A 22,528-nucleotide genomic window follows, 5' to 3' on the forward strand; every position below is an offset into this window, starting at 1 on the left:
GCTAAACGTCACGCGGGCAGACGCGGGAATACAAATCACGTGACTGTCTTTTCCCGCCTTTTCTTAACGGCGCGTTGCTGCGTTGCTGGGAAACTTGTGGCCCCTGAGAAGCCGCGATTTTTATTGGGTTCAGGGTGTTTCCTAGCTCGAAGAAAATGTCTGGAAAAGATTATGTCGCCGATAAAGGTAAACCGAACGTTTTCGGGTTTTCTTGTTGTATTTTTTCGGTTTAAAAAATCTCACGTCTGTGGTCGCTGCACTGCAGACCTTTAACAATGGTGTAACGACTTTGCAGAAAAGATAAAGTCCTTCGTCACCGACTTCTACGCTACCAGTGACCGAGGAAAGAAAGAATTTGTTTACTCAAAGCAGTTGGTAAGTCCAGGATATTGTTTTCTCTTGAGAAATGCGCCATCTCTTTTTTTGATGCCGCGTGGTGAGCAACACCTGCTGCTCGCAGGTCAACTTGGCGCATCGGGAGCAGGTTGCCCTCACCATCGACTTGGACGATGTTGAAGACTACGACACCGGCCTGGCAGAGGCGATTACGCAGAACGCTCGTCGGTACTGCAACCTGTTCGCCGATGTCGTGTATGAAATGCTTCCGGACTACAAACATAAAGAGGTGCGAAGCGCGTAGTGCTTATGACAACCGCTTCACCGGTATATTTACAGATATGCACAGGGCTTTAACGTTTTCTCGTTCGTGGATGTTAGTATTGACCGTAAAGCATGCGAGATGTCCTGCTGCCTCAGTAAGTCTACATAAAGTTAGTTCTTGTAGTCTTGCAAAATAATGGGCACTTTCTGCAAAATGCTCAATAGTCGCGAGTTCTTGTTTCAGTTGAGTGGATGAATTCAAAAATCCTCTTGGAGAATGGAAGTGCTGCTCTTATACCAAAGTTTGAGGCTAGCAAACGACTACATTCATGTCAGTTGACATTTTATTTCAAACTTGTCTTTATTATAATTGGTGGCAGATTGTGGCAAAAGATGCCCTAGATGTCTACATAGAACACCGCATGCTCATGGAGAGCAGGAACCACCAACCAGGGGATGTGAGAGACCCACGCAACAAGTACCCTCCGGAGCTGATGAGGCGATAGTAAGTGATGAAACTGCTCTTCCATAATGGAGTTGCATGGCTTCTTAGACTACTTGTAAACGTTCTGTAGCAGCATGAGATGCTTGCTGCGTAGTTAGAATCACATGTTGTCCTGAGTTCAAAAATATGATAATTGAAATGTTTACTTTGTTGGTGTCACAACAGATCACGACAAAGAGAAGCTGTATTATTGCTACTGAATGCCATGGTTCTCCATGCTTTCACTTTGCAGATGTGATGTCATGTATGTTTGTGAAGGTGTGCCTGTGAAAAAGAGTTGCATGTTCTTGAATTCGATCATTCCAGCGACGGTGGCAGCGCCACGCGGCCTCTTCCAGAAGCTGTGAGCCGGTGATTGTTCCGCGCGGCGCGTGCAATCACAGTGCTTTGGAACGCGAAGATACATGTCAAATATGAAAATATTCTGCTATTCTGCAATGTGCAAACATTCGAAAAAGCAAACATGTTGTTGATGCCAACATGTAAAGAGTGCAGAACGCAGAGATTAAGTGCATTCGGCAGGTTGCAAAGGCGCTTCAGTTCCTTCGTGTCCCTCAGCGACGTACTTTGTTGATGCCACGACAGCGCATCCTTAATGCTTTCCAGTTCGGAGTTTTGTCTATATGGCTGTCGTATGCGTATTGCAGCTACATGAAATGCAGTGCAGTGCTTAAAAACTGAGCTGATGTGAAATATATTGGTTATATTTTGACGTGGACGTTTGTAGCAAACAAATATTTTTCATCAAGCTTAAGTTCATTCAGGTCTTGCCACAGGTTGATCGCGAAATGGTGATATGAATGTCAAGAAAATGACAATTTCATCTTCGTTTCTCGTACATAATGTGCAAAGACTGAATAAATGCAAACATTTCTTATCAAATATCGTCTGCTCACTCGATCGCTGCGCTTTTCCGCCACTAGTCGAAAAAAATTTTTGAGCTCTAATTGTGACTGTATTATTAAGCTCCAGTGACCCTCTGGCTGCCGCTTCAAGCAATAATATACATGGCCTCTTCTATTTCTGCTTATGTGACCAAAGTACGCTGTAGATAAACTATATAGAGTCGGATAGATACAACTGAATCCGCAGTGAAGCTCCGCCCACATCCTCTGTGAGAAAATGTAGACCGTCGGTAAAGCTTTTCTTTTCATCTAAACAAGCAGCTAATCACGAGACGAAATTGTAGGCTCAAGGAGCTTGATGTTTCTGGCTTGTTTGATAATCCAAGCATTAAAAAGCTGGTTTTGTTTACTGCTGGAATTCTTAAGTGGAATAGTACATGACGCTGCGCATCATGGCCACTGTTACCAACTGCTCTTTTTTTTTTTTTTACATTCTGTCTGTATAAGATCAGCATGCAATAAGTACACCTACCATATTTATGTGGCTAAGGGCCTCGCATGTATAGGACAAAGTATAGTGTCAGACTATCTGGGTGATTAAAGTATAGTTTCTTCAAATGCTAGCTTAAAAACTGAACTGTAGAATTTCCCTTTCAGATAAGTGTCAAAAGCAACAAAATCTCGAGAAAAAATGACTCCCTTACCCGCAGATGGACGGTAATTACCGCATAAAAACGTGCCAAAAGAAAAGGAAAGTGAAAGCGCAGAAAAATTACTGTTCAAAGTGTTTGTCGCAGTTTACTTTGCTGAGTTTCGTGCACGTTTCAGCGTCGACGGAATACTTGCAGTGCTTGCGAGCTAGCCATTTATTGCTCATATCAATAGTTTATTTTGAGCCTGTAATGCAGCCAAACTCAAGCGTACACTGTTGTTACAACTTGAAAATCATTTACTGCTGCTTATCTAGACACTAAATCGCACAAGACAGATACCACAACATCAAAAAGTCGCTTTGTTTCTGTATATGCACCATATGGCAGTAGCGCGATCACTGCATCGTCCGCCATGTCATATTGCCGTCTCGCTGGAACGATCGAATAGCTGAAGTAGACTATGTGTCCCCATGTACTAATAAGTATGTTATTGCTTGTGGACAAAGGGCCCTTTGAATCTGTACATAGTAGTTTAATGGAGTTGAGGCTGGTTTTGATATCATTTGTGTCTTTAATGTCTTTACACATCTTTTAAGTGGGATATTGATTCCGTTGCCATGGGTTAATGGCTTTCTCACATCCTTCTCTCAAAAAAATTTCCTTTTTTCTTTGCTAAATCTGCGTGTTTGACATCCTGGAAAGGTTAAACTGTTAAGTTACCTGTTGGTTCAGATTCGTTTCATAAAATCGCTTTAATGAGCTGCTTAGCCGGCGAGAATATTGCTTGCCACTCAACTTCTGTACTAACTGCTTGGTGTGTTGCATGCACTTTTCTGTGCTGCAGTGAGGTGTATTTCAAGATGCCATCGGCCACTAAGCCTATGTCTGTGCGAGATGTGAAGGCAAGCTGCATTGGGAAGCTGGTCACTGTGAAAGGCATTGTGACCAGGTGTACTGAAGTGAAGCCAATCATGTGCGTCGCCACCTACACCTGTGACCAGTGTGGCGCTGAGACATACCAACCTGTGAGCGCAACATTCGAAGCTCCTTTGATTTTAACAAATAGTGTTATTCTTGTATCTGTGTGTCTTGCTTTTATTGATCACTTTTAAGGCATGAGTATCTGCACTGCCTTTACATGCATTATTTGTATGCTTGCTTTGTCTAAAGCAAAGAAGGCAGGCAGCTCTGTGTCCAAGGTCCTAGTCAGAATGGAATGGCAGGGGTGTGACACATGCTGTAAATAACAACCATTAGGTTTCTGCTTGGAAATGATGGCTTTGTGTTGCTAATGGAGCACTGAATTTTGTATTGCAAGAAGGAAGTACACTAATTGTTTCCTGTGACAATATGGAAACATGTGGTCCTTGAGAAAGGCGTGGCTTACTGGCAATATTTTGGGTAATATATTGAATGTTCAGATTGAATGTTCACCTTAGCTTCAACCATGTGATATGGTGTTGAATGTGTGTGCCAACAAGGAATAGGCAGTCACTACAGGACTACAGTGTATTTGGTTACAGTACACAATATCTTCCGGTTTTAGTGAGAATGCTATTTTTGTATATATTTTTCATTTTGAGACATACATTATAATAAGAATCGGACGTCACTGAGGCGCAGTGACAGGTAATGGTTTGCGAGATGAGGCCACGACACTCAAAACCAAACTGTGCAGAAAACAGCCAAAATTGCAGTAAACTAATACTGTGGATGTTAGCCAACTGTAGACCAATGTCCGGGCCAGAAGTGAATCTTTACATAGCATTCCTGTGAAAGCTTTGCATAGTTATGTTAACGGGGAAAAAACAAAACAAAAAGACATCACAGAATACTTTTTTGCACTTCATCAGCAGCCCAGTCTGAGCTTTGCCTTTGGTTTTCTTAACTATGTCTTTGAACTTAGCTTTTAGTTTTCTTTTAACTTGGGAGCTGGTGAATGTGATTTTGATTTACATAGCATAAAAGAGCTTCTGTTTAGTAATGAACAGATTTTGAATCATAAAGCAAAAGTTTGAGTGCCATGGTTTATACAGTTTGACTCTATTTTTCTTTCATCTGTAGGAGATTATAGTATTTGACTTCCAGAAACTCTCTTTAGCAAGTTAAGTGAAAATTCTACATTAAGTGGTTGGGGTGTGTGAGAGGCAGTTTTGTATGTTCGGAAGGAGAAATAGTAGGAATGATTAGAACTGTGTTTCGTTTCTATCGACAACTCAAGGCTAGTTTTAGTCGGTTAGAAGATGACAGGCTTATGGGTTTTAGGACTCAATTTCTCCATTTATGCTCACTGCATGTCTGTAAGAAGCATTCGGAACATTGGACTGGGAAGAATTAGGTATTAAGAGATATTGGGGCAATACTTTGGCAACCTGTGATTTGGTAATTACATTGCCTTGCTTGGTAATATAGGTGGTAGATTACAATGAATGATTGAACATTGAGACAGGCAAAGGCATAGACAAAGTGCTTAAAAATGAATGTGATGAGAACTGAAGCAGTGTTTAAGAGTATTGCAAAGAAACAATAGTTTATAGTGAAATGAAGCTTGAAGAAGCTCAAAGGGAACGGGTTAATGATAGGGTGAAGTGGAGAGGGCTCATCAAAAGCAGCGAACCCATATAGAAATAGGACAAAACTGTAAGAAGTGAGTTAATAGAAGTAATTAGTTAGTTTGCTTACCTAGTCAAGCAGTCACAGTAGTTCCGGCCTGCAAGGAAGAAATCGGCAGAATAAATCATGCACCCACATTGGAGGGATGCGTAAGCATTGATGCCTCCTCACCCCTCTTTGCCCTTCTTTACTCTTACTCTTTACTCATGCTTTGTTCCGTCCACACTTCCGGTTTTTTTAAATTTGGCGTCATGCTTTAGCTCCACCCACTTCTGGTGTTTTCAGATTTGGCGCCACTTTTGCTCTGGCTCCGCCCACGTCTTGGACATTTTTGGCTCTGATTAATTAACTAATTACCCCACATGCACCCCATGATTTCCCCTGCAAGATTTTTTTGATGCTCTAGCTAATGCAACCATTCTTTTTCTTATAACTCAATTCATTCAAACGTTATCGTGATGACAAGCTCGTGATGACACGAAGCCGCAAACATAGTCATACAATGCTTACGCATTAATAAAAACTTTGGGGAGGACCTGAAATGGGCAGAACAGATGGTGATGTATGAGTGGGAAGGATAGTTGAGGGTGGCAGAAGCTCAGGTGGACAAGCCACAGCTGATGTGAGACAGGTAATTGGAGATTGCTTGGAAAGTCGGGTAAACTTTCATGGTTTATCCAGCCGCAGCGGCCGCATTTTGATGCAGGCGTAATGCCCAAATGCTCATGTGCTGTGTCTTGTCGGCGCACGTTAGAGAACCCCAGGCAGTCTAAATTTGTTTGGAGCCTTTCACTACGGACGTCGTCGTTGCCGTCCATGTGTCACTTCGGGGCGGTAAAGCCCACAATTTACAATTTTTCTTGATTGATAATGATGGCTAGCTCTGGGAGTGATCCCCCCCCCCCCCACAAGAAAATAGCAGCACGTTCCTCCTCCGCATACTAATTACTCCAATGACCTTAACACTCAGTGGAAGTAGATTTGGTACGAGCATGTGAGTTTAAACTCTCCTGATACCACACTCGCAGGAATTGTGCCATTTTGTCTCACAGAATCTGGGTTTTGATTTTCAAGTTGCCTGATACCAACTTTCTTTTTGGTTTGAATGAACATACTCTTCTATTCACTGTTAAGTTGGAGCTTTCTGCTTCTAGGCAACCGTCTAAGTAATCCGGGTATTTGTTTGCTCAAATTCATTAAGATTCAGGCATACAGTTAGATGGGTGTTATATATTTACAGTAGGCTCTCGTTAATTCAAACTTCAAGGAACCAGAGATTTTTATGTGAATTATTAGTTAGTTTGAATTATCAGAAGTACACCTTAATATGATCCAATACTGAATGCAATTTACTGTATCGATATTTATGCATACAAATAGTACTTTGGATCTATTTCTCTGGGTGAGCGCAGCTAAATTCTTTAGCACAACATAAAATACTGGTGAAAGGCAGTGTTAAGTTTGTTTTCTCAAGTGTGGTCGAAAGAGTTATCAATAATGCACTGGTTTCCCAATAAAGATTTTAGAAACCTCAAGGGACGAAAAAGAAAAAGATCTGAATCATCTGAAAGTCGAAAATTCGGATGTCTACAAAAATCCTTCCTGCAACTGTTCTGCCCTGCAGTAAATTTATTGCTTGGTCGTCTACTTTGAAGTGAAAAACTGTGTGGCAATGACGGTTTTTTACAATTCTGTCATTTTAATGCATGCCCACTTTCTGGAATGCCAAAGCAGAACTGCTCCAAAACAGTAAGGCCTTCCGCGGCCTCCTTTACAGGTGCGACATAATAGCAATAGACCTTCCTCACACGCGGCAGTGTCCATGCTAGGAGGTTTCACCACACAACAAGCAATGCAGCTCGTAATGAGCGCGCGCACATTTTCACCACACAGGACCATGCGGACGGACGTGAGGGGAATGCACATTCGTGCCGGAGCGGCGAGACACCTTCTAAAAGGAAAAAAAAAAACAGCGACATGCCAATTAGCGTCCAAACTGGCGCTCAGTTGGGCTTAGTTCGCAAATGCACGTTCGGCAGCCGCAATCATCGTAGGCTGGTAGCGAAGCTCAGAAAACAAAACTCTGCCGCAACGGGGCAACTCCGATCGATACAACCCCCTTTCTTGCCGCTTCGGAGCTAATCGGTTGGAGGGGCCGGATTTTCAACTCTGCTCTTTCGCGTGCCGGGAGTGTCGGGGCAAGACAAAAATTTGAATTAACAAAATTCAAGAGAAATCACAGTACAAATTAAGCGGCTTGAAAATATAGCCAGCCAGCCAAAATTTTGAAATTTGTTTGCATTAACCGAAAATGCGAATTATCTGAGTTTGAATTATCACGAGTCTACTGCATATTGCTTATGAATAAGAAAAAGAACGATGGCATTACTATTGACCCTTGAAGCACTCTTCAAGCCAATCTCAGGCTCCAAGCTCATGCTGTGAAATGAGGCGATTAGTTTTGCTTTTCTGTTCGTATGGCCAACATTACTGTTGAAAACCCTTTGGTAATCATTTTTACATGCAAGTGAGTCTTTTTGCTCTTAACGAGCCCTTGCTGACTGGCTGTGCACTCCTTTGGCAGATCAACAGCCCCAGCTTCATGCCTCTTGTGTCGTGCCCAAGTGATGACTGTCGTGTCAACCGATCTGGAGGCCGTCTCTATCTTCAAACTAGGGGTTCCAAGTTTGTCAAGTTTCAAGAGCTAAAGATACAGGAACATGTAAGCATTCAAAATACTGATTGAGTTGTGTGACCAGCTACACGAGGCACACTGAATGTGTACAGTAGTGCTCAGCATGTCACATAGCCATTTCTAAAAAGCATGCACACGCTTCTGGTATGAAAAACGCACAATTTCTACATGCTTGAAGGAATTATATAAAGTATACACCTAAACCGTCTCAGAGACAAGGTTCTCAAGGTGAGTTTATAAACTCCAGCTCTCGCCGAGCAAAGCTCTGAACATATCCAGGCCTTAAGAAAGCCAATTCATTAATGGCTAATTTTTTTATACGTACATGCAAAATTTCTTACAAACAGTCAAAATATTTGGAAGCATTAATATCTAAACACCAGGATTTATGAAACAAATATCCTAGGAAATCGTGGGATCATTTGGTGTTTTGAAGATGCACATGTTAGAAACCCAGGAAAAAAAAAGTACTGATGGCAATATCCATCAGCAAGAAAATGGAAGAAAATGTGCGACCAAGTTTGCTCTTTTGTAAAATATCTTTGCTGCGTTTGTTGGCTTTTAAAAAAGCGCTGTGTTTGCAAGGCTAGCATTTGAAATGGCTTAATGGCCGATTCAAATTGCCGGGGCCTTCAAGCTTCTTTGCAGTGCAGAGCACCTAGTGGGAAAAGGGAGGGGGCTCATGATGACTTCATCTATGGTAGCACTTGCTTAAAGAAATGAGACCAACACCACTGAAGGCAAATCTCACCGAGCGTTGTTTGGCAGCACCCAACGACACACGGCAAGGTGTGGTTGATGGCAGCGGAAATTTGAAATCTTGCAATCTGTGACATCACGCTGAACTTCTCTACACTCCTGTGGTGCTGTGAGGAGAAGCTTGAAATTCAGTCATTGATTGTTTCACCATTTTAAATGCTAGCACAAAGAGACCTGGCGTGCTGTACCCTTAGCCTATATAGATTTGAGTCCTTGAATATTGTGGAATTCTCAAAAAGTGGTGCAGTTGCACTTTAAAGAGTTAAGCTAAGTACTGCTCGATTTTTCCATGGAGATAAAAAAAGCTGCAGTGCATATTTATATTAGCTCACAAACATTTGCTGTATTTCAGCTTGACCTGATGAAATTTTGCGTAGGGGTCTTTTTTAATGGCTGAAAAAGGCTGCGCACATGCTTGGGCTGCAGTGGAGCTACTAGCGCTTGCTATGAAGTTGCATACTTAGATAGGTTTTGGCTTGGATGTACGTAATATGTCTAGATTGACAGTTTTCTCGGCCATTTGTTTTTGTTGTTAATTTAGAGCGTGCTGTGGTAACTTGACAGCACAGTTCTACAAACTAATCACAACAATGCGCCTTCATTCTCTAGAGTGACCAAGTACCTGTAGGCAACATCCCACGCAGCATGACCGTATATGTACGTGGAGAGCTGACCCGTTCAGCCTTGCCAGGTGACCACATCTCTGTGACCGGCATCTTCCTGCCACTGCTTCGCTCTGGATTCCGGCAGATGCAGGGAGGCCTTCTCTCGGACACTTACCTTGAGGCACATGTAAGTAGAGGAAGGAAATTACCGTATTTACGCACATAATTAGGGCTCAAAGAAGGGGGTGTGCAAATTAAGCGGGGATTTAACGAGCACGACTTAAAAAACTCCACAAAGGTCATAACGCGCAATATAGGTATAGTGTATGTTGCTGCGTATACGTCAGCATATGGCAATCAACAGTTTGTCCAATAACAGTAGCACATTCTCGCAACAAAATTTTTTGCCTGGGTGCCATTCTATTGCCGTGATCAGCTAATTTGCACATTTTTCGTGATCCCAACGACATCGAATTAACAAGGTTTTACTGTATGTATCTTTTTTATCATTGTTCCTTTTCATAAAGCAATGGCCAGTAATTTGGAACTGATCTAGTAGCATTGGTGTTCTGTGTATTTCTGGCAGCCTGTCCCTACAGCTTAATAAGTGTTTCACTGGTTGTCATTGTGCAGTTTACAGAAGTAGCGAGCATTCCATGCAAGAAAATGCAGTCGTGCAGGGTGTAGGCATTGAAGTAGAGGAAGCCTACGTGTGCTGTCAGTATGAGGCCAGGAAACCCCACTGATGTGGCTTTCTTCTTGCCTTGAGCCCTGTGCAGCAAGCTTGGATGTTTAAGGTGCAAGGTGCCAATGCTTGCTTCCTTGTTCAGGTTCCACTGGTTACATCTCAGCCTTTTTGTGGCAGCTGCAAGAGTGCATTTGTTTCTGTTAATTGACCTGCTGAATTCCTTTTAGTCAAGTCAGCTCAGAGACAGCTATTTGGAAAAACTTTGATATAGTTTGTTCAACACATAGTTCAATGACATCTTTTCAGAATTTGCAGTGATTATGGCAACTATTTATGATTGGGCTTTTGTTTTCACATTGTTCAAAGTTCTTGCTTCTGCCAATTTTTTTTTTTTTTCCTCTTTCACTCTTCATTTTGACAAACATGGTCTCGGCAAGGAAAAAAATACTGTCATATGTATAATTTCACTTCCATTCCCTTTTTGTTATTGATGTTCATTTTGTTACTTTTGATTTTATTGAAATTTAGAGGATCACTAAGATGAATAAGATGGAAGATGATGAATTGGATGATGCCATGATGACACCCGAGGAGCTGGAGGAACTGACAGGTGCGAAGTATTGAACGCAAGTTATGGCTTCATTATTTACTGTTGTTATACTGTCAAGCTGGCATGCTTTCCTGTGTACGTGGAATGTTGTGATGGCTGCAAAATTGCTTTTGGATTAATAACATTAAGAAATTCTCGATGTGTTTAAAAAACTGTAAAAGACCAATGTGTTTGAGGGAATCTTTCAAGGTGGAGTAATACCCCTGTCAAGTGTGCAAAATAAAGTGCACTGATGGGGAGTGCACAGCCCCTCTATACTCCATTTCACACATCAGGTGCAACGTTGCCAAAGCCAGCGCTCTTGTTTGCACTGCCTGCATCCGCGTTCAAGAAGTGTAGTGCGTTCTTTATAGGGAGCGATAAATAATAAGTTCTTTTCCTGTATATCTATTACATGATACAATTTTCATGAGTTTGGTTTAATGCACTCTTATTACTGACGACACGCTGTCGCCTTCTCATGCCTTAGGACACTCGGCCACAAAACAAGCACAGAATAACACGCCTCCCTTAATTTTTTCGTGCGGACTACTTCCGTACCCTTCACAGCGTTGCACCTGATGTATGTCACGGAGCATAGTGCACTTTACGCTACACGGTGCTAAACGGGAAAGCTGAGTGCACTTGTAGATATGGAAATGGCGGCTGGCTAAAAACAATTTTTCGAAATGGTGATTGGTATGCGTAACATTCAGAATTATGCTTGTTTAGAACAGTAGAGCTCATAAAAATGAACATAACTTAATTTTCGGCCATGCCACATTCAATTTGTTTTATGGCAATAGTGTAACAAGTCAAGACAAGTTCCTTGCACATCCAGAATTCAGACAACAAGCAACGTGGCAGACTGGCGCGCATTTTAGTGATGAGTTGTTTTGCTGGCCACTATAATAAAACCATTGCACAAATAAATAATGTGTGCAACAGGTAAAATCAACTTGTATGCACAATTTGTTATATATCACATTTTATGCCCAAAAAACCACTGCCGTCGAGGCTATGCATTCGGCCCTCAAAGTGTGTTCTGTGAATGCACTCCAATCTGAGTGTGTACTTCGGTGAGTGCAACCGTTAAGCTGTGCTAGAATGCATTTTTAGCAAGTGACGCTTTTCGTAAGTGCACTTTATTTTACGCACTTGACTGGGGTATGAGACTTGAAGTAAGGGAGTAATTACTCATCACCCACACAAGCGCAGCCATGCGGCTACAAAGGAAAGTTGTGTTGGTTTTATTTGTGGCTGTGCTTCTTTAGATGCTAGTAATTCTCCCCATTTCAGCAGTAAAAGGTTGGTGCCTTAATCAGCATTGTTCAGTGCCCTCTGAATTTGATGTGAAGCTTTAATGTTTAGCACTGCTGAATTCATTCACTTGGGTCTTTGAAGAATAAGGTTTGAAGCTGGGCATGTGACCTTTCATGTTTGGCATGGACATCTGAACCTGTATTGTTGCTGCAGCAATTTAAAGTGATTCAACTCTTGAGACACTTGTGCAAAACTTTCATATGATATTTAATGTGCCATTTTGATAAAAGTAGTGATTGTGTACCAAATGGTTCAATACAGCCGTTTCACGGTTGTGCATCATCAATACGAGTGACTAGCACTCTACTTTGTGTGGGAAAGCATAGTAGACCTAGCTTAAAATGGGCTCACTCGGACGTTATTGCAAGTTTCACATGACCTGACTCCGAGCAAAGAATGAGCAGATGGAAGCCACAAGAGGAGTGCTTCTGTATTTATATCGTGTTCATGTTGTGATGTGTAGCTTCACCAAACAACAAGCTGTTGCTCAGTTTGTCTCTCAGAATGATGCCACCTCTAAAAGGGACACAGAGGACAACGCCATCCAACTTTTGTTCTCAGCAAAAATTGATTCTGCGGCTTTTTCTGGCTGTGTTGATGTTTGTCCAGTGGCAAAAAAAACATTTGTTGCTATGGAAATTGCATTAAAATTTTTTTTTTTTTTGCTGTCCCTCGATTCAAATGTTTGATGTCTATTCTGAAAACTCCGGTTTTGCCTACCTTAAGGGATCCGCATGCAAAATTCTGTCTCAATGCTCCGCATTTTGTTTGAAAAAACAGTTTTGGGGTGGCAACATCTGTATTTCGTTTTTCACCTTGTCTATCTGGTGCAAGCTTCGTTTTCATGGAAAGTGCAGTAAAGCCTCGATAATGCAAACTTTATGTAATTTGGATTCCCAAATAATGCAAAGAATTTCTGTGGGCCCATAATTTTGAATGTAAATTTTACCGGATAATTCGAACCGGCGGCCTGCATCATGTCAGTTGATTTGAAGATCCTGGGATGCTATGCGAGAATCTTTTATCCCGCTTTTGCTACACACCCAGCGAAGCGATGGCCTTTCGGAGCTACAAGGCGGCGGTGCAGAGCTATCGTATTTACTCGAATGTAACGTGACTGTGAATGTAACGCAAGGGGCGACTTTACATGCTGCCCAGCGGGAAAAAATAAAACCACAAATGTAACTCGAGGCTTAAGGACGCAAAACAAAGTACCTTTGATAGACATTGTGGCCAAAATGTTTATTCATCTTCCTCGCTTTCGGAGGCTGAGTTCTCGGAAACAAGTCCTCCTTTTCGCTATCGGAGTCTCCCGGTAACTTCTGCCGTATCGATGTTGTTTGCTGCAGAGAGAATCCATTCCTCTTCATGGATGTTTGGGCCCACCCACGAGATGCTCTGAACTTCCCATCTCCCGAGCAATGTCTCTATCTTTCCAATGGATCAGCTCAACACTGACCCCTCAGAGACAGTTGCACTGCTCGATAACAAAGTCCACGACTTTTTTCTCGAGCTCGACGTGATGGCTGTGGCGAGGCCCACGAAATCCTTTGCGGTCAGGCTCACATTTTAAAAGCCCCTCCCGCCGCAGCCGCTATCCGCGGATGGTTGACTTGTTGGGGTCAAGTCTTTAAGCTGCCACAGAATTCCCGACCTGTTCAGCTAACAGGATCGCTTTTATCTCAAAATGAGCGTCGTGCGTGTTGCCATCGTGTGCACTGGATCAATACACCGCGCGCGATGCCACAAGAACACGACGCGACGACTCGTTGAGCGCGAGGTCGCAACAAACACAAAAAATTGACAAGAGAACAACACTTTGACTTTGGATGGATGAGGATTTGGCTTCCGTGGTACCCAGGTTGCCAGCATAAGATCGCAAAACTGCAGAAGCCGAAACCAAGCTGATTGCTTTAAATGGCTGCACTGTGGCACTGCTTTAGGCCAGTCAAAGTGCGGTATTCGATTATAACGCGAGGGTAGACTTTAAGGGGAAAAAATCTGGGAAAAAACTCTCATTACATTCGAGTAAGTATGGTATGCCAGTGCTTGCTATGTGCAGCACCCCAGCCCCAGTACTCCCAGCACAAAAACTGGTCCATGGTAGGGCTCGCAAATCGCAGACAGAGGGGAAGACGTATGCAGCGAGGGATGCCTGTTTCAATGTCACGAGTTTGCTAGGCACAGCCAGATTGGAGGCAGTGATGCGCACCCTTGTCTCTCCTCTTTAGCCTGGCAGTGTCTAGCAGAGGCCCCGGCATCAAAACACCTTCCACTCCTAGCAGCAGTGTCAGTGCACGTCTTGCGACACAACCATTCCTCATGTGTGCATGCGACTGGTAGACTGTGCAATGCGAGTCTGAACCATATTTTTGTGTGGTGTACCATGGTTGGGGATTACGTTTCAGTAGTATATTTGAAGGCTGTTGATGAAGGTGCGACATACCTATTAGCTTAACCCTTTCAGTGTCGTTGACATACCACTGTATTTTCTCGTTTCCTGCTAGCCCCTGTGTTCAAAATGCGCTCCAGAACGCACAGCTGGCGTTGCTGGGGTGGTGCCGCCATCTCTCTTTTTCTCGAAGCTTATGTTACCATCTCACGCTGAGTTTGCCAGTTGAAGGTCGCAGAGGGTTGCAGAGCGACCACGTGACTCGGCATGGTCGCTCGGCGCTAGCTTTGTGCACGCAACTTCCAAAGTAGTGTAGTCTTCTAAGAGTGCGGTCAACCCTGCGCTTGCAATTCTCAGTTCAAGCATTCTCAGGGATGGGTCTGACACGTGTTGTAGCTTTGTAGAAGGTATTTTTTGTTCTCGCGCCATGTCTGCTTCATTGCTTCAAGTTTCTGAAGTGCGTGCCCCTGCCTCTTCACGGCCTCACTTCTCACTATCAGCGGCAAGCGAGGTTGTTGCATCTTTTCCATCTTTCTTAAGTTTTCAGTCTCGCTTCGTCCAGCCCGCTGAAAGTGCTCCCTCGCACACGAATGTGAACTGGGGCAGCGGCTCTTCCGATTCCAAACTCTGACACGAAAAGAAAAAGCTCCCATGTTACGTGCACAGAGTATGATAAGGAGCTGTGCCTGGAGCTATCTCCCAAGCTCTACAACACTGTTCAGAAGCATTGAGAACAGTGGTTTTTTCTTGGTGTTCCACGTTTAATTGGCATTTGTTTATTAGGAACTCTTAGTTGACATTAAAATGTACATTTGCCGTCACTTATATTTGTCTTCTGTCCGGTGCGTAATCGAAAATAAACCTTGCTGCTTGTTTCGTGGTGCACTAAAAAGAAGAACGACACTGTAGGTGTGTATCATTCCCAGAAAAACCCGACACTGAAAAGATAATAGTTATTCGGTTGCGCAGGCTTGTCTCGTTCATTTCGTTCTAATCCTTCACCATGGTTCTTTGATCACCGAATATTATCAACTGCGAAGTTGCTATGGTTCTACCTATTGATCATCCAATTCAACTGCTTTTTGAATGGAATGTGGGATGTAAGAATAAAGATAGGCCTACTTTATTGGCAGTGTTGGAATATGGGAGCTTCCAGCATTTGGCGATAATGTTGTGTACCTTTTTTATTAGAGGCCGACTTCTATGACAAACTGGCTGGCAGCATTGCTCCTGAGATCTATGGACATGAAGATGTCAAGAAGGCTCTGCTGCTTCTACTTGTGGGAGGCATTGACCGCAATCCGAACGGCATGAAGATTAGAGGTGAGTTCTTTCTTTTTATCAGTGCTCTGAATCTGTTTTTCAATGTGCTTCGTGGAAACCACAGAGGCAGCAAGTGATCACTTGTTTACCTCATGAATTTATGAATTTTTTTCTTTCCACAAAGGAAACATCAATATTTGCCTGATGGGTGACCCTGGTGTGGCCAAGTCTCAGTTGCTTTCGTACATCGACCGGCTAGCTCCCAGGGGTAAGGCAGTATTACATTTACTATGGAAGCACTTTGAATAATGTAATGGCCAGTCCCGCTAAACCATTGCGAAACTTGCCGATATCAGCCGAATTATTGTTTTAGAACCTGCATGTAATAAATCATTTGTACTGATATCATTACACTCATCTGTGACTCGAAACCAGAAAAATGAGTTTGTAGGCATAGTGCACAAAATAAAATAATTTGATTTTGCGTTGTGTGCACTGTGTGCTTATTGCAGAATTCTCTTAGGCTTTTTTCCATGCATGCTCAGTCCACTACAGGCAACCAGAATACTCATAGTTGGAACTCGCAGCGCATGAAAATGTCCAGCAGGGGATGTACTACTCATATCTGGTCAGTTTTCTTGCATTTTTTAACATAAATGTATTCTAGAATGAAGAAGTCAGAAGTTGTCAGAAAGCGGTCCATGCGGTGATCAGTTTAGGCGTTATTGTATAACACCTGGAGCTTCATCAGCATCAAGTCTGATTGCAAAACTCCCCTGAATTCCAAATTTGCATAATTCAAACAAAATTCCAATTCTTTTTGTGTTATAATTATCCAGAGTCAACTGTAAATAATGTTTACTGCAAACCGGAGTTTGTTTTTCACACTTGGAGCTTTCCAGCTTAGCCACCTGTCATGGTGAACTATTTTTTTTTTGCGCTCTTGCTTAGGCTTGTATTGAAGACACTTTCTGGGGTGAAATTTCTGAGAAGCAAGGCTGTTTTTAGTGTTAAACAATTTTGAAGTTTTCGAGCTGAGAAAAAAAGCAAATGCTGTAACAGTTGCAGTGGATCTGTTTTGAGGTGTGTGCCTCAAGTTAAAAGGGGTGTACTAGAATGCACACATTTAAAATGTATGGCATACAAGATGACATTCCTTCTTCGCAGTTATATCAAATGCATCATTGTGTTTTTGTGCTTCTTTTTTATATTGCTTGTACATCTTTTTTGTATTCCACTCCTGCTTGGGCACATGCCTACAGTATTTTATGAATAGATGAGTAAATAAAATTGTTGCTTGTGCTTAAAATTCGGCAGTTGGCAGTGTATTGAAAATTCAATTTTACTGATTAGCACTTTTTTGATACTTGTTACGAAATTATGGAACATACTGTGAGTCTTAACAGAGCCCTCATCAGTGAACACACGAATCTTTGTTCCGGTTGAGCAGACGGTTCAAAATTTTACATTGCTGCCTTAAATCTCTCATATTTTCTAATATAGTTTGGTTGTAAGATGTCATCCGTAAAACATCACTTTTCAAAAACTCGCTGAAAAGGTGAACTGTTGGTAGGGAGAGTTCACCAAGCTTTGCTCCCTTTCCCTGCTGCCCGGCTCATTGATGCTAATATGCATCATTGGGAACAGTCGCTGCACTAAGCAGTGGCACTTATCAAGGGAAAGGCGAGTACAGTCAAGGACAATGCGCACTACACTAACTTGCTTTGATGATTGTGGCCACAACTCTGAGCTATTTAAGTTCCATACCAGTAGTCCAATGAAGTGATGGGAAATTTGACCATTCTTTCACTGTATAACATCCTTTTATTGTTGGTCTCAGTTTTATTAATTTGGCAGTGTCAGGTGTGCAAAAGGCTATTTTCAGAATGGTACTGTGGTTTTAGGGTGCTAGCGGCTTGTTGCTCTGTCTTCATCGTTGCATTGCATGTGTTTGCAAGGATCGCAAGTGGTATCATTGGGCTTCATCTGCGATTCACTGTGACATTGCCTTATTAAGTTACTCAAGGAATGAATTGCAAAGCAGAATGGTGGGTCTAAAATTTAATACAGTCACCGACCGATTTTTTGGACACGAAGGGACCCGGAAAATGGTCCGAATAATCGAACAGACCAAAAAATCTGGAAGTACAAAAAAACCACTTTATTGTGATGAAACCGGCTTAAGGGGGGATGAGGGTCTTGAAAACTTTTTTTTTATTTCTTAACATATCTTCCTGAAAATTGGCATGCAGATATATCTTTGAATGCTAATCCCAAATATATATTCAGATTTTATATATCTCATCTAGAAATGAAGATATGGCAAAATAATTTATGCCACTTAGGTCTTTTCTTACGGGCCATTATGGTGGTTTCTTAATTAAAAAAACTAGTTTTAAAGTAATGCTGTCATTCTTAAGGGCCCATTGCACATCCTAAAGCTAAAGAAATTTTTAAAAAGTCATCACATAGGTCATGAATGAATAACAAAGTAGGAAAGAAAAAAACAATGTGGGAGTAATTAGCTTAGATCTGACCTAATTGCTAGTCTATTGGGTTTAATGAAAATTGGAAAGCTTTAGGATGTAGCTGAGGTGTTGCTGAAAAAAATGATACCTACTTCAATAAAATCAGTCGATGCAAACATTATGAAAAGTTCCGTAAGGCAAAGGCATTTGATCGAAAAAGCAAAGCTGAGAAAATTGCATTCAAAGTTTTGCTTACTCTGCCATTTTTGTTTACTGATCATATGGAAAAATTTAATGCTTTAGCATGCCGCCCAGTCATTGCTGAACACAATAACACCAAATTTACAGAAATCTGTTCATGTAAAGATTATGAAAACCTCTGTATTGCATTGGCACTTGACAAAAAAAAAAGCTCCGAAAATCACTTGCTATTTTCTTTGAATCTGCCACACATTCACAAAAGTCCTGGGCAGTAGTCCTGGGTGCTGTCAGGCTTGTGCTTCTTGGCCATCCTCTTCTTCACCTTTTCAGCATTGGTGTGACCCTTATCAGACCTGCACAGCCTCTGTTTATCTTTTTCAAGGCTCCTACCAATGAGGCAGCTCCCAGGCCTGTAACCAAGCTGTGCTGCAACAGCTCTGCTGGTTGTTGCCATTCCTTGGTTGAAGCGAGAAACTGCTTCTTGCGAGGTTAAAAACAGGACAGTGAGGAGTGTCTAATGCGAATGTTCAAATGTTCAAGCTTCAGCTTAGAGCGCAAAATGTCTTGGCGCTCTGCCAAGTTCGCCGAGCCCCCCCCCCCCCCCCCCCCCCCCCCCCCCGGAGCTCTCCTCAAAATATATATATATATTAAAAAAAAATGACGTTATCAGCGGCGGCAGCGGCTTGGCGCGCTGCCAAGGTCCGCGCTGCGCGTGCTTGTCGAAGCGTTGAGCACGCGAGCTCGGTTCAGCCGCGTCCGTCGGCACGAAGCGGCGTGCGCAAACGCCGAAGTCGACGTTAGGCTTAGGTCAGCCGGCTCGGCCGCTTCCGACGACACGGAATTCGAAGCGGCTTGCAGCGTATCAAAAGTCGATATTTTCCACGGGCTTAGTCCAGGCACATCCACTGGCACTGCAGAGACTTGCGGTAACGCCGAAGTTGACGGCGATCGGCATTGTTTAGCCGCGTCCACCGGCGATGCTGGCGTCAACAGGGTTTGTTCAGCCGCGTCCACCGGCGAAGCTGTTGTTGGCGAGCTCAGTCCAGCCGCATCCACCGAGGGTACAGCAGCTTGCGGCATCACCGAAGCTGCAGTTCTCGACGATGCAGCGCTCTACTTATTCCATGCGCGTCTCTTTTTGCCGACTGTTTTTCGCGTGCTTGCTTTCAAGCGCGCGTCCCGGGCCATCGTGACACACGGAACAAAGACACCAGGCAGGCAAATACACGCAAAAGCACGAAATTCGGGGCTAAAAGAAGCGATTCAATAGCCAAAATGTCTACAATAACGGTAAGGAAAACGGCAGAACGAAAAATACTAGGAAACAAAGAGGAGCGCGAAAAATGACGGGCGTTCAGGCGAAAGCAGACGACGGGAAGGAGCCGAACAACGCGGCCGCGGGGGGCAAAGCATGCGTCACGGCCAATCAGACGGCTGCGCCTCGAGGAGCGCCCGTTTTACCCAATCGGCGGCTGTCTCGCGACGCTTTCCCCCTTGCGAACGGGTGCTGATAGCTCCGCTGTGCGAGGGTCTACAGCTTGCCGTAAGGCGCCAAATTGGAGAGCGGGAAACCAGCTTTCAAACGAGACCAAGATGGCGCCGATCGGTTCGCGTCGCGCGGAGCTACGGCAGCTTGAAAATGGGGCAAACCTTCGCGCTTGGCGTTCAATTTCGGCTCACCGACGTTTCTAAATTGCCGTTTTTTTCATACTTTGAGTTGGAATTCAGCTAAAATATTTTGTAGAGGCATAGTTGGGACATTAAAGACTTCAAAATCGCAATTTTTGAAAATTGCCATTTTTGACCATTTTTCGCGATTTCAAGACCCGCGTCCCCCCTTAAAAATGTCGCTGATTTCACCTCGTGACAAATTTCTCTTACTGGCGACGATTTGCGCCTGTATTTGCACCAAAGTTGTGCTTTCACTGTACACGCTAGACAGCAAGGTCACCGCATTTAGTTGGAATACTTCCCACGCTGCTTTGACGGACCCGGCGGGGCCATGTTGTTTACAACCTGAGTGTGCACCACACCGCTTGTCAAACACACGCAAAGATAAGGCACTTTTCGTTCAAAGCTGCGAAACTACCGGACGCAATCACAAAACGGCGAATGGATGTAACTTCGTGAAGGCTGAGCACCACTCGGTCGACGCGGTCAGAGGAACCCAAGTGACAAAACGGCGAATGGCAAACGTATGAGACCCACCGCGGTGGCTCAGTGGTTAGGGCGCTCGGCTACTGATCCGGAGTACCCGGGTTGGATCCCGACCGCGGTGGCCGCGTTTCGATGGAGGCGAAACGCTAAGGCACCCGTGCGTTGTGCGATGTCAGTGCACGTTAAAGATCCCCAGGTGGTCGAAATTATTCCAGAGCCCTCCATTACGGCACCTCTTTCTTCCTTCCTTCTCTCAGTGCCTCCTTTATTCCTTCCCGCCGAGATGCGAGATAGCTCCTGCACAATTTCCTTCCCCCAACAACCAATTTTCAACGTATGGGACAAGCAATAACTGCCCGCGACAACGTCGGCGACAAAAGCAAGTTGACGGCGATGACAATCCGGCTGCCGCCTCAAAGTGTCAGAGATCGCAGGGACCTCTACTGGCAACAGTGAGGTTCCGAAAGTATGCCAAGCCAATCCAACTGCAGCGTAAATCCACCTCAATCCAAGGCGGCACCTTTTGCGCCGGCGAAAAGCCAATAAGATGGCCGATTTTGGCCCGCAGGCGACTGAAATTAGTCCGAAAAATCGAACTTTAAGTCCGAAATATTCGTAGCGAATATGTATGTTCTTCTATGGGGTGACTGACGGCGCCTCATCGAGGTCCAAAATATCCTACTATCCTACCTGTGTGAATTATTCCAAATTACCCGTCGGCTACTGTATGCAGGAAACCAAAGTAATGTTCAACAGTCTTGCTATAGAACAAAAGTTTTCAGTTGGTAGCGAGGTGCTGTAATTGGTTAGGGAATATGTCTACTTAGGGCCAGGTAGTGACAGGAGATTCGGATCATGAGAGGGAAATAACGTATTTACTCACATAATTTGCATACTTTTTTTCTTTAAATTAATGCTTCAAAAAGAGGGTGTGCAAATGATGCGAAAATTTTCTGAACACGTCCTAAAAAACACTACAAAGCTCATAACGTGCAATACTACATACTCTATATTGCTGCCTATATGTAGACCTCTCCATCTAGCGCCTCCTGCTGCCCATTGACTCGAAATGTAAGACGCATACCCCCTCCTGCACCACCCTAAGTTACGTAGTTCCCTGTGGGATGGAATGATGGCTAGTGTGCAGCTCAAAGCAATAAACGCGCAACTATACAATTGCGAATCCAGCAGTGGAAGGCAAAGGAGATAACAGGCAATAAAACAGCACCCTTGCTTGCAGCCTAGCTGGCTAGCATCAAGCCCAACAGCAAACAGTTCGGTAGTTTTAGATTCGGCACACGTGCAACTGTTCGTCCAGGAAAGCTACCGCCAGAGCAAGCGAACGATCCGCGTAAACGGTGCACAATTCATGCTCTCGCCACTCGCACCTTTCGCAACTGCACACGACGCGGCCGCACCAATCTTCCTACGCCGGCCTTGCGCGCACCCACATACATGTTGGTGGCCTGTTGCAGCAGAGAGCGCAAAATACGAGAGTAAAAAGTTGGAGATGCACAAATTATGCGAATACGGTAACCAAAACAGTAAGAATAGGGTGGAGCGCATTTGGCTGGTTCTGTCAGATCATGAATGGCAGTTTACCAATATCCCCCAAGAGAAAAGTATACAACAGCTGTATCGAATCGGTACTCACCTATGGGGCTGAAACATGGAGGCTAATGAAAACGGTTCAGTTTAAATTGAGGGCAGTGCAGCGAGATATGGAAAGGAAAATGATAGGTGTAATGTTAAGAGACACAGAGAGGGCAGAGTGGGTCAGAGATTGAACATGGGTTAATGACATCCTAGTTGAAATGAAGAAGAATAAACAGGCCTGGGCAGGGCATGTAATGTGAAGTCAAGGTAACCGATGGTTGTTAAGGGTAACGGACTAGATTCCAAGAGAAGGCAAGTGTTGCAGGAAGCAGCAAAAAATCAGATGGGCGGATGAGTTAAAGAAGGTTGCGGCGATAAGGCTGCCGCAGCTGGTACAGGACAGGGTTAATTGTAGAGGCCCTTGTGCAGTGGACGTAGTCGGGCTCATGGTGATGATGCTTTTCCAGGCCAGTACACGACAGGCCGTGGCTCCTCTGGTGTTGGTCTGACGGCATCAGTCATGAAGGACCCACTGACTGGTGAAATGACACTTGAAGGCGGTGCTCTTGTTTTGGC

General features: G+C 43.7%; 1 protein-coding gene across 1 annotated transcript in view; it reads left to right on the forward strand.

The window, feature by feature from the left end:
- The first annotated feature begins 37 nt into the window (after positions 1-37).
- The window catches only part of LOC144102293 (DNA replication licensing factor mcm7-like), a 28,043-nt gene continuing 5,552 nt past the window's right edge, over positions 38-22,528 (forward strand). Inside the window, exons 1-11 of the mRNA XM_077635596.1 lie at positions 38-186; positions 296-375; positions 461-625; positions 981-1,105; positions 3,448-3,628; positions 7,801-7,938; positions 9,280-9,462; positions 10,492-10,573; positions 15,459-15,590; positions 15,715-15,798; positions 22,420-22,526. Coding sequence (XP_077491722.1) covers positions 156-186; positions 296-375; positions 461-625; positions 981-1,105; positions 3,448-3,628; positions 7,801-7,938; positions 9,280-9,462; positions 10,492-10,573; positions 15,459-15,590; positions 15,715-15,798; positions 22,420-22,526 — 1,308 coding nt within the window. The 5' untranslated portion in view covers positions 38-155. The remainder of the gene's footprint in view (positions 187-295; positions 376-460; positions 626-980; positions 1,106-3,447; positions 3,629-7,800; positions 7,939-9,279; positions 9,463-10,491; positions 10,574-15,458; positions 15,591-15,714; positions 15,799-22,419; positions 22,527-22,528) is intronic.

Source organism: Amblyomma americanum, chromosome 8 (genome assembly GCF_052857255.1).
Source record: "Amblyomma americanum isolate KBUSLIRL-KWMA chromosome 8, ASM5285725v1, whole genome shotgun sequence".
NCBI lineage: Eukaryota > Metazoa > Arthropoda > Arachnida > Ixodida > Ixodidae > Amblyomma > Amblyomma americanum.